This window comes from Cricetulus griseus, chromosome 8 (assembly GCF_003668045.3).
Source record: "Cricetulus griseus strain 17A/GY chromosome 8, alternate assembly CriGri-PICRH-1.0, whole genome shotgun sequence".
NCBI lineage: Eukaryota > Metazoa > Chordata > Mammalia > Rodentia > Cricetidae > Cricetulus > Cricetulus griseus.
The window spans coordinates 40,972,786-40,986,040 of record NC_048601.1 but is presented as its reverse complement, the minus strand read 5'-3'; the positions used below and the strand labels follow the sequence as shown (position 1 = coordinate 40,986,040).

The following is a 13,255-nucleotide window of genomic DNA, read 5'->3' as shown; positions in this document are numbered from 1 at the left end:
AAGGAAGCACTTGAAACAGTTCAAGGCATGAAAGCTGAAATAGAAACAATAAAGAAAATACAGAATGAGACAATGCTGGAAATAGAAAGGCTGGACAAATGATCAGGAACTAAAGTTGTGAGTATAACCAATAGAATTCAAGAGATGGAACGAGAATCTCAGTTGTTGAAGACTCTCCAGAGGACATACAGTCCCTGACCAAAGAAAATCTTAAGCCCAACAAATCCTTAACACATAACATCCAGAAAAAGAGTGCAGAGAGTCCAGAGGTGAGCTGATTCAGGCCCCTAACTTGGGCCCAACTTCCACCTGCCCGCCCTGGCAAATCCCGTCCCTGGATCTGCAGGCAGACTGAATCCATGCCTGAGGATCCTGGGATCTTGTCTCTGCTGAGATCACTGGGCCATTCCGCCCCCACAGAGTTCTGAGAGTCCAGAGGTGAGCTGATTTAGCCCCTAACTTGGGCCCAACTTCCGCCTGCCCGCCCTGGCAAATCCTGCCCTATGATCTGCAGGCAGATCGATGGGGCATTCTGGCCCCCACAGAGTGCAGAGAGTGCAGAGGTGAGCTGAATGGGCCCCTAACTTGGGCCCAATATCCATCTGCCCACTCTGGCAAACCCTGCCCAGGGATCTTCGATAGGACAACTCGACCCCTGAGGACCATGTAATCCAGAGTCTGCTGACATCTCTGCGCCAGTGCTGCTCTCACCCACATGGAGAGCGAGTGCCTCAGATCTGCATGCACCCAACTTGAAACCCATCAGAGTATCAAAGTAAATTGCACACACCTGAAGAGAACACCAGACCCATACACACCAGGAAAGGAAGTGACACCAACTGTACCCACTGGAGCAAGAGATAGGAAGACTACAATATAAGAATACATCCAACAACAGGAAAACGAATATGACACCACCAGAGCCTAGGGACTCTACACCAGCAAGACATGAACATCCCAACTCGAAGAAGCAGAAGAGAGCAACCTTAATAACAACTTCATGGAAATGATAGAGAATCTAAGAGAGGAAATCAGAAAATGCTTCAGAGAAATGGAAAAAAAAAACAAACAAACAAACCAAAAGATGCAAGAAATCAAGGAAAGCCAAAAAAGCCAAGAAAATACAATTAAACAGCTGAAGGAAACAGTTCAGGACCTGAAAACTGAATTAGAGACAATAAAGAAAACACAAACTGAGGGAATGCTGGAAATGGAAAAGCTTAGTAAACAATCAGGAACCACAGATGCAAGCATAACCAATAGAATACAAGAGATGGAAGACAGAATCTCAGACACTAAAGACAAACTAGAGGAAATAAACTCCTCAAGCAAAGAAAATCTGAGGTCTAACAAATCCATAACACAAAATATTCAGGAAATTTGGGACACCATGAAAAGACCAAACCTAAGGATAACAGGTATAGAAGAAGGTAAAGAAACCCAACTCAAAGGTGCAGAAAACATATTCAACAAAATCATAGAAGAAAACTTTCCCAACCTAAAGAAACACATGCCAATGTAAGTACAAGAAGCCTACAGAATGCCAAATGGAGTGGACCACAAAAGAAAGTCCCCTCGTCACATAATAATTAAAACACCAAATGTACAGAATAAAGAAAAAATATTAAGAGCAGCAAGGGAAAAAGGCCAAGTAACATAAAAAGGTAAACCTATCAGAATTACACCAGACTTCTCCATGGAAACTCTGAAAGCTTGAAGGACCTGGATAGATATTCTGCCAAATCTGAGAGAACATGGATGCCAGCCCAGTCTACTATACCCAGCAAAGCTTTCAATCACTATAATGGAGGAAACAAAATATTCCATGAAAAAACCAGATTTAAACAATATGTAACCACTAATCCAGTCCTATAGAAAGTACTGGAAGGAAAGCTCCAAACTAAGGAAATTAACTACACTCACATAAGCATAGGCAATAGATAATTCCACTGTACAAAAACACAAAATAAAAGGCAGGGTAAATCCACATACAATACAAGTGCCAACAACAAACCAAAAACAAACAAGAATAAACACTGAATGGAACTTAATTTCCCTCAATATTAATGGTCTTAAGTCGCCTATAAAAAGACACAGGCTAACAGATTGGATACGAAGACAGAATCCATCCTTCTGCTGCATACAAAAAACACACCTCGAATTCAAAGACAGACATTACCTCAGAGTAAAGGGTTGGGATAAGATACGCCAATCAAATGAACCCAAGAAATGAGCTGGGGTAGCTATCCTTGTATCTAACAAGATAAATTTCAAACTAAAATCAATGAAAAGAGATGAAGAATGTCATTTCGTATTCATCACAGGAAAAATCCATCAGGAAGAAGTCTCAATTCTAAACATCTATGCCCCAAATATAAAGGCACCAACATTCGTAAAAGAAACATTATTAAAACTCAAATCACAAATAAGGCCTCATAAAGTTACAGTGGGAGTCTTCAACACCCCACTCTCACCACTGGACAGGACCAACAGACAGAAACTTAACAAAGAGACAAAGGAACTAACAGAAGTTATGACCCAATTGTGATTAACAGACATTTATAGAACTTTCTATCCAAACACAAAAGAATATAACTTCTTTTCAGCATCTAATGGAACCTTCTCAGAAATTGACCACATTCTCAGCAACATAGCAAACCTCAACAGGTACAAAAAAAAATGGGAATAATCCCTTGTGTCTTATCAGAACACCATGCTTTAAAGATAGACATCAAAAACAAATCAAAGTGCAAAAAACCTACCAACTCATTGAAATTGAACAACACGCATTTGCAACATTCCTGGGTCAAGGAAGAAATAAAGAAAGAAATTAAAGACTTCCTAGAATTCAATGAAAATGTTGACAAAACATACCCAAACTTATGGGACACTTTGAAAGTAGTACTAAGAGGAAAGTTCATAGCTCTAAGTGATCACATGAAGAAACTAGAGAATAGCCACACCAGAGATCTGACATCACAGCTGAAATCAGTAGAAAATAATGGAAGCAAATTCACCCCAGAGGAGAAGACGCCAGGAAATAATCAAACTGAGGGCAGAAATCAATAAAGTTGAAACAAAGAAAACAATTCAAAGAATCAATATAACAAAGAGTTGGTTCTTTGAGAAAATCAACAAAATAGACAAACTGTTATCCAAATTAACCAAAAGGCAGAGAAAGATCATGCAAATTAACAAAATCAGAAATGAAAAGGGGGACATAACAACTGACACTGAAGAAATCCAGAGAAACTTCAGGTCATACTTTGAAAACCTGTATTCCACAAAATTGGAAAATTTAAAGGAAATGGACAATTTTCTGGACAGTTATCACTTACCAAAATTGAATCAAGACCATGTAAGCAACTTAAACAGACTTATAACCCCTAAGGAAATAGAAGCAGTCATCAAAAGTCTCCCAACCAAAAAAAAGCTCGGGGCAAGATGGATTCACTGCAGAATTCTACCAGAAATTCAAAGAAGGGGTAATACCAATACTCCTCAAATTGTTCCACAAAATAGAAGCAGAAGGGATATTGCCAAATTCTTTTTATGAGGCTACAATAACCTTGATACCCAAGCCACACAAAGACACAACTAAGAAAGAGAACTACAGATCAATATCCCTCATGAACATTGATGCAAAAATTCTCAATAAAATTCTAGCAAATCAAATACAAGATCATATCAGAGAAATTATCCACCATGATCAAGTAGGCTTCATCCCAGGGATGCAAAGATGGTTCAACATATGAAAATCCATCTATGTAATCCACCATATAAACAGACTGAAAAAAAAAACATATCTCACTAGATGCTGAAAAAGCCTTTGACAAAATCCAATGCCCCTTCATGATAAAGGTCTTGGAGAAATCAGGGATAACAGGAACATACTTCAACATAATAAAAGCAATACACAGGAAGCCATCAGCCAACATCAAATTAAATGGAGAGAAACTCGATCCAATTCCTCTAAAATCGGGGACAAGACAATGCTGTCCAATCTCTCCATACCTCATCAATATTGTCCTTGATAGAGGACAATAAGACAACAAAAGGAGATCAAGGGAATACAAATCAGAAAGGAAGAAGTCAAACTCGCACTATTTGCAGACGATATGATAGTCTACATTAGTGACCGGAAAAACTCTATCAGGGAATGCCTACAGCTGATAAAAACCTTCAGCAAAGTGGCAGGATACAAGACTAACTCAAAAAAATCCATAGCCCTACTATACACCGATGACACATTGGTGGAGAAAGAAATCAGAGAAACATCACTCTTTACAATTGACACAAACAACATAAAATACCTTGGCGTAACACTAACCAAAAATGTGAAAGACCTGTACCATAAGAATTTTGATTTCTAAAGAAAGAAATTAAAGAAGATACCAGAAAATGGAAAGATCTCCCATGCTCTTGGATAGGTAGGATCAACATAGTAAAAATGGCAATCTTGCCAAAAGCAATCTACAGATTCAATGCAATCCCCATCAAAATCCCAACACAATTCTTCACAGACCTTGAAAGAACAATTCTCAACTTTATATGGAGAAACAAAAGACCCAGGATAGCCAAAACATCCCTATACAATAAAGGAACTTCTGGAGGCATCACCATCCCTGACTTCAATCTCCACTTCAGAGCTATAGTCCTGAAAACAGCTTGGTATTGGCACAAAAATAGACTGGAATAGAATTGAAAACCCTGATATTACCCCACACACGTATGAACACCTGATTTTTGACAAACAATCCAAATTTATACGAAGGAACAAAGACATCTTCAACAAATGGTGCTGGCATTACTGGTTGCATACATGTAGAAGACTACAGTTAGACCCAAGCCTATTGCCTTGCACAAAACTTAAGTCAAAATGGATCAAAGATCTCAACATAAATCCAGCTACCCTGAACCTATTAGAAGACAAAGTGGGAAATACCCTTGAATTAATCGGTACAGGAGACAGCTTCCTGAACATTACACCAGTAGCACAGACACTGAGGTCAACAATTGATAAATGGGACCTCCTGAAACTGAGAAACTTCTGTAAGGCAAAGGAGACGGTCAGCAAGACAAAATGGCAGCCCAGACTGGGAAAAGATATTTACCAACCCCACATCTGACATAGGGCTGATCTACAAAATATACAAAGAACTCAAGTAGCTAGTCTCCAAAACACCAAAGAAGCCAATTAAAAAGTAGGGTACAGAACTAAATAGACAATTCTCAATAGGAGGAATCTAAAATGGCTGAAAGACACATAAGAAAGTGTTCAACATCCTTAGCCATCAGGGAAATGCAAATCAAAACAACTCTGAGATACCATCTTACTCCTGTCAGAATGGCCAAAATCAAAAACACCAATGACAGTTCATGTTGGAGAGGATGTGGAGAAAGGGGAACACTTCTCCACTGCTGGTGGGAGTGCCAACTTGTACAGCCACTTTGAATATCAGTATGGCAACTCCTCAAAAAAATAGGAATCAGTCTACGACAAGATCCAGCAATTCCACTCTTAGGCATATACCCAAAAGAAGCACATTCATATAACAAGGACATATGTTCAACGATGTTCATAGCAGCACTATTTGTAATAGCAAGAAACTGGAAGCAGCCTAGATGACCCTCAACCAAAGACTGGATAGAGAAAATGTGGTACATTTACACAATGGAGTAATACTCAGCAGAAAAAAACAATGGAATCTTGAAATTTGCAGGAAAATGGATGGATCTAGAAGAAACGATTTTGAGCAAGGTAACCCAATAGCAAAAAGACAAACATGGTATGTCCTCACTCATATGCGGATTTTAGACATAGAGTAAGGATTACCAGCTTACAATCCACACTGCCAAAGAAGCTAATAAACATGGAGGTCCCTAAGGGAGACATACTTGATCCCATGGAGAAGGGGAGAGGTTCAAGATCTGCTGAGCAAATTGGGAGCATGGGAAGAGGGGGGAGGGAGCAAGGAGAATGAGAAGGGGAGAGAAGGAGGGATGCCAAAGACATGAGGGAGCAGAAAATATGAGTCAGGGAAGAATACAAGATAACAAGAATGGAGATATCATAATAGATGGAGACACTTTTGGTTTACAGAAAAATCAGGCACTAGGGAAATATCTGGAGATCTACAAAGATGACACCAGCTAACTATCTCAGCAATAGAGGAGAGGCTACCTTAAATGCCCTCCCTTGATTATGAGATTGATGACTGACTTATATGCCTTCATCCAGGAGCTGGTGGAAGTAGAATCAGACACCCATAACTAATCACCTATAGAAACTGGAACCCAGATGCAGAGAAGGACCAGTGAAGAGCACAAAGTTCCAGACCATGCTGGTGAAACACACAGAAACTGCTGACCTGAACATCTGGGAACTCTTGCTCCCCAGCCTGATAGCTCGAATACCAGCATGGGACTTATCCACACCCAAGGAACATGGATTTCTGTGAGGAAACCTCAGAAATCTATGGGACCTCCTGTAGAAGCTCAGTATTTATCCCTAGCATAGGTGTGGTCTTTGGGAGCCCAGTCCATACAGAGGAGTACTCCCTGAGCCTAGACACACAGGGCTGGGCGTAGGCCCTACCCCAAATGAAACAAAAGACTCTGATGACACCCTATGGAAGGCCTCACCATCCAGGGGAAGCAGAAAAGATATGTGACAGATAAGGTTTTAGTTGGGGGGGCAGGTAGGGGAGGACGTGTGGGAGAAGCGAAATGGGATTTTCATGTAAAACAATCCTGTTTCCAATTCACATAAAAAAAGTGGAAAAAAAATTATCCAGGAAATATGGGACATGGTAAAAAGGCAGAACCTAAGAATAATAGGTATAGAAGAAGGTGAAGAAATACAGCTCAAAGGTACAGAAAACATATTCAACAAAATCATAGACGAAAACTTCCCCAACCTACAGAAGGATATGTCTATGAAAATACAAGAAGCTTACAGAACACCATACGGACTGGACCACAAAAAGAAGTCCCCTTGACACATAATAATCAAAACACCATACCTTCAGAATAAAGAGAAAATACTAAGAGCAGCAAAGGAAAAAGGCCAAGTAACATATAAAGGCAGACCTATCAGAATCACATCCAAAATCTCAAAGGAAACTTTAAAAGCCCGAAGGTCCTGGATTGATATCCTACAAACACTAAGGGAGTATGGATGCCAAACCAGACTACTGTACCCAGCAAAGCTTTCAGTCAGTATAGATGGAGAAAACAAGATATTCCATGATAAAACCAGACTTAATCAATACATATCCACAAATCCAGCACTACAGAAAGTTCTAGAAGGAAAACTCCAATCCAAAAAGATAACTACACTCACAAAAACATAGGAAATAGATAATCCAATTTTACCAAACATGAAAATAAACAGGAGGGCAAAATACACACACAATGGATGACACCACGGAAAATAAATCTAAAACAAAAAAGAACTAAAAATCAATGGACATTAATATCCCTCAATGACAATGGTCTTAACCTGCCCATAAAAAGATACAGGTTAACAGAATGGATACGAAGACAGAATCCATCCTTCTGCTGTATACAAGAAACACACCTCAACTTCAGAGACAGGCGTTAACTCAGAGTAAAGGGTTGGGAAAAGATTTTCCAATAAAATGGGTCCAAGAACAAGCTGGTGTAGCAATCCTAATATCTAACAAATTAGACTTCAAACTAAAATCAATCAAAAGAGATGAAGAAGGTCATTTCATATTCATCACAGGTAAAGCCCATCAAGATGAAGTCTCAATCCTGAACATCTATGCCCCAAATATGAAGACACTCATATTCGTAAAAGAAATATTACTAAAGCTCAAACCACAAATAAAGCCACACACACTTATAGTAGGAGACTTCAACAACCAGCTTTCACCACTAGACAGGACCACCAGACAGAAACTTAGCAATGAAATGAAGGATCTAAAAGAAGTTACAACCCAACTGGGTTTAACAGATATCTATAGAACATTCGATCGAAACACAAAAGAATATACCTTCTTCTCAGTGCCACATGGAACCTTCTCTAAAATTGACCAAATAGTTGGCAGCAAAGCAAACCTTCACAGATATAAAAGAATTGAAGTAACCCCTGTATCTTATCAGATCACCTTGCTTTAAAGCTAGAATTCAACAGCAATGCAAATTGCAGAAAACCTACAAACTTGTGGAAAGTGAGTAACACCCAATTGCACCATTCCTGGCTTGAGGAAGAAATAAAAAAAGAAATCTTGCCAAAAGTAATCTACAGAGTCAACGCAATCCCCATCAAAATCCCAACACAGTTCTTGACATACCTTGAAAGAACAATGCTCAACTTTATATGGAAAAATAAAAAACACAGGATAGCCAAAAAAACTCTGTACAACAAAGGATCTTCTGAAGGCATCACCATCCCTGACTTCAAGCTCTATTATAGAGCCATAGTTCTGAAAATAGCTTGGTATTGGCACAAAAAAAGACAGTTAGACCAATGGAATCTAATTGAAAACACTCATATTAACCCACACACCTACAAGCACCTTATTTTTTACAAAGATGCTAAACCGATACAATGGAAAAAAAGATAGCATCTTCAACAACTGGATTGGGACATGCAGAAGATTGCAGTTATATCCATACCTGTCACCATGCACAAAACTTAAGTGCAAATGGATCAAAGATCTCAACACAAATCCAGCCACTCTGAATCTTCTAGAAGAGAAAGTGGGAGATACCCTTGAATGAATTGGCTCAGGAGACTGCTTCCTGAACATTACACCAGTGGCACAGACACTGAGGTCTGCAATTAATAAATGGGACCTCCTGAAACTGAGAAGCTTCTGCAAGGCAAAGGACACAGTCAATAAGACAATGACAATCTATGCTGGAGAGGATGGGGAGATAAAGGAAAATTCCTCCATTGCTGGTGGGAGTGAAGACTTGTAAGACCACTTTGGAAATCAGTAGGGAGTCAGTCTACCTCAAGATCCAGCAATTCCTCTCTTGGACATATACCCAAATAATGCATGTTCATACAACAAGGACATATGTTCAACCATGTTCATAGCAGCATTGTTTGTAATACCAGACCCTAGAAGCAATCTAGATGCTCCTCAACTGAAGAATGGATAGAGAAAATGTGGTACATTTATACAATGGAGTACTACTTAGCAGAAAAAAGCAATGGAATCTTGAAATTTGCAGGCAAATGGATGGAACTAGAAGAAATCATCCTGAGTGAGATAACCTAGTCACAAAGACAAACATGGTGTGTACTCACTCACATATGAATTTTAGACATAGAGCAGAGGATTAATAGCCTACAATCCTCTTCACCAAAGAAACTAGGAAAAATGAAGGACTCTAAGGGAAAAATGCATGGACTCCAGGAATGGGAAGGGGCAGGATCTCTTGAGCTAATTGGGAGCATGAGGGAGCTGCCAGAATGAGAGGAGGAAATAGAGGAGCAGAAATATTGAGTTGGCGGAAGAATAGAGGAGAGCAGGATGAGAGATACCATATTAGAGGAAGCCATTATAGGTCTGAGGAGAGATATGGCACTAGGGAGATTTCCAGAGACCTACAAGGATAACATGAACTGACAATCCAGGCAATGGTGGAGAGGATAAACTAAATGCCTTTCCCCTAAAATGAGATTGATGACTTCTTTTTATGCCATCCTAGAGCCCTCATCCAGTGGCTGATGGAAGCAGAGGCAAACATCCACAGATATACACTGATCTTGAAGGAACCGGCTTCCCTTTTGGCAGCCATAATGGTCCAACATGTGCTTCTATGACCTTGTCCTAGAAACTAGAAAGTCAGATGCCTGTCTCGTGACAAGGAGCCAATCAGAAGTTAGCTGGTGGCGCTATGCTTTACGGCTCTGGGTGTGCTTTACGGACAAGCACACAGCAATGACGTAGAGAGCATAGCAACCACCCTGGGAGGGCCTATGGGCCATAACAACCAGTTGACCAATCAACACAGGGCAAGCCCTCCAAGGCTGGAAGCACACCAATTGTGAGCCTGTGCGTAAGCCTGTGCGTACCCCTAGACACTCCCCTTACGCTGCCCCATAAGATCTTTTGGGAGCCCGTAGGAGCCGTCTTTTCTAGCTGTCCGCCATGGTGAGTGGACGAAAGACCTGAGCTAACATGGGGTTAACTCGTTAAATTACAATAAAGCCTCGTGCAGTTTGCAGCAAGCTCTCGAATCTGCCTGGTGATTGGGGTGACCTCGAACGTGGCCTGGGACCCCGGATACTTGTGTTTTTGGGGGTCTAACAATCTAAACTCTGGAACTTAGTTGCAGAGAGGGAGGAATGAAGATAGAAGGGGTTGGTACCAGGGTGGTGAAACCCACACAAACAGCTGGCCTGAACAAGGGGGAGCACATCGACCCCAGATGCTGTCTGGGAGGCCAGTACAGGACTGATCCAGACCCCTGAACATGGATGTCAATGAGGAATCCTCTGCACTCTAAGGGGGCCCTATTAGTGCATTAGTATTTTTCCCTGGTGTGAGAAGAGACTCTGAGAGCCCATCCCACATGAAGGGACACACTCTTCACCTGGACACATGGACCCAGCCTAGGCCTGGCCTAGGATGATGTGATGGACTTTGGGGAGGCGCCATTGAGGGCCCTACCCTGCCTGGGGAGTGGAGGGTGGATGGGGTTTAGGGTAGGTCGGGATGGGGGAGGACAGGTGGGTTTGAAGGGAGGGAGAGGGAGAATGGATTGATATGTGAAACAAGATTGTTTCTAATTTTAATTTTAAAAAATAAAGAGCTAGCCAGCACATATATGATCCTGCAAGTAACCCATCACCAACAATACTATTTTAAGTCACCCTGGTAAACTCATTGGTTCACCAAAAAGAAAAGAAAAGAAAAGAAAAAAAAAAGAAATGTTATGGCAAACATTACAAAATGTATGCAGAAGACTCATAGTGGCTATAAAGCTGGTGTCATAAGTAGCTCAACCTTGAAACAGGGACAGGTTTCAAGAGATACCCAGTAAGTTCTTGCTTTCTGCTTTCAGTGTTCCTATTCTTCAATAGGATGTAACTGAGCAGCTCAACATTGTGCAGTAAAAACCAACCATTCTTCTTAGCAAACCCAAAATGTCAAAGGAAATCTGTAAAAGACAAAGTTTTCGCAGTTAATCATAAATAAAAATGCACTAACTATTCAAGTAGGACATGCAGTTTAAAAACTACATGAGTCTCTTTTGCTTAGGCCATCTTTTAAAGGCTCTTCTCGGATCCCTGGCATTACTTATTGTGGTCATGACTGTTTGACTACTATGAGCTCCTGGAAGCTATTGACTGATGGGTTCCCAGCCACTGCTTCCACCAGTATATGGAAGATGATATCCCCTTGATTTTGGCCCAGTTTGACCACCATTTCCAACTGGCCCAAATATACCGATGCTCCTTGTCATTTTGTACACCTTTTTCTGCTGCCCTCTATAATCTGGGTTTGGCTCACTGAAATTTGGCACTTCTGAATACACCATACAAAATTCTCCAATTTTTTGAAGTTCACCGTCTCTTCCAGTATAAAGTGTCAGGCATCCTTTCCACATTGATGCATACCCTCTGGTCAAAAGAATAACATCCCCTGTCTGTATAAACCCTCCGATCTCATCCCATACAGAAATAGTGATGCTCCCTGTTCTATCAGCTACTTTGTACGATCTCACTTCATGACCTTCTTTGATTTCCGTAATGCCTTGTATCTCCAGGACAATAAAGACGACATTTAAGTTTTTCAGTCTGGCCTTAATGTCTTTTATCAAAAGAGGAGGGTCGTTGACCCCAAGCATACTGAGGCAGGTGTGGCTATGCTTCAGAAACCTGCTGGGAAAAGCTTGGGGGGGAGGCAACCTGGGGCGGGGCTGGCGACCAGGGTCAGGAAGCAGTTATTCCAGACCAGGGAAACCAGCCCTGGAGAAACCAAGCCAAAAGAAAAAAAAAGTTTTGGAGGGAGGGACAAAAAGACTCTCACAAGTTCCAAAAGCAAAAAGACAAGAAGCACTCAGCACACCGAGTGGGTGGCGAGCAAAGAAGCATGCTGACTGCTGCCGGGCCTAAGGGAAGAGGCAGCAGGGGACGGCCCTGCTGGGGTCTCGCTGTCCCTCACACAACACAGGCACACATGCGTGCCCCCTCGGTCCCAGGCTCCTGGAAGTGACCGTGACAGCAAAATGGCAAAGCAACGCAGCACACCAACCGGGCAGCCAGTGTCCTCAGCAGAGAGGGCCAAATGCGCCCTCAGGCCGGCTTTATAAATTGCATAAGGGGCGGGCCCCTTATGACATCACTCGTTGTTGCCAGGCCTCTCGGGGCGGGATGGAGAGCCACTCAGGAAACTGTTCTTTAATTTCAACGCATTTGTGAATTTTCTAATTTTATTTCTCTTAGTGACTGTCTTGGGGCTTCTATTTCTGTGAAAAACTATAACAAAAGCAATTTTGGAAGGAAATTATTTATTTGTATTACATATCCTGAGTCGCAGTCAACTGAGGGAAGTCAAGGCAGGAACCTGGAGTCAGGAAGCCACAGAGGAATGTTGTTTACTAGCTTGCTTCCCATGGCTTACTTGGCCAGCTTTCTTGTGGCATCCAGGACCACCTGCCTAGGAATGACACTATCCACAGTGAGTTTGGCCCACTCACATTAACCATAAATCAGGAAAATGTACTACAGACTTGCCTACAGACAAATCTTATGCAGTGTCAGGAGCCAGGAAAATTCCATTAGGGAATTTCTCCTGGTCCTTAGGTCCATACCTCCGGAGCTCCAGTCTACAATTGTATTGCAGATGCTAGCTAATCTGCTATTGAATGACACAGCCTCAGTGGAGAAAGCATCCTAGTTTGCATCTCTACAGAACTAAGCATTTGAATAGGCCTGCACCAGGCCTATTCAGGGTAAGATGTTCTAGACAAGTGAGGACAGAGAGAGTTCGATTCCAGGTAGAGGGGTCAATTGGAGGAGAGAGAAATGGCCTCAGGGTCAGGGAAGCACAGTTAGGAAACAGCCAGGAAGATGCTAAATAAAGAAGAGACTCCAGTTTTGCAGCATGGAACTGAGAGCTCTCTGAAGATGTGTATATATATATATATATATATATATATATATATATATATATATATATCAACTTCAGTTGGACATAAGTCATAAGGGAAATCAGGCATGTCAGAAAATTTTACTGCAGGTAACAGAAATAAAACCAGCCATAAT

General features: G+C 41.3%; 1 protein-coding gene across 1 annotated transcript; it reads right to left on the bottom strand.

The window, feature by feature from the left end:
- Positions 1-11,328: 11,328 nt before the first annotated feature.
- On the bottom strand, positions 11,329-11,835 carry LOC100760985 (SOSS complex subunit B2-like). Its single transcript, XM_035448457.1, has one exon. The coding sequence runs from the start codon at positions 11,833-11,835 to the stop codon at positions 11,329-11,331; it is 507 nt and encodes a 168-aa protein (XP_035304348.1).
- Positions 11,836-13,255: the final 1,420 nt, after the last annotated feature.

Bases quoted from the DNA above. Each gene is read 5' to 3' on its own strand.
- LOC100760985 (XM_035448457.1), bottom strand. From the start codon at position 11,835: ATGCTTGGGGTCAACGACCCTCCTCTTTTGATAAAAGACATTAAGGCC.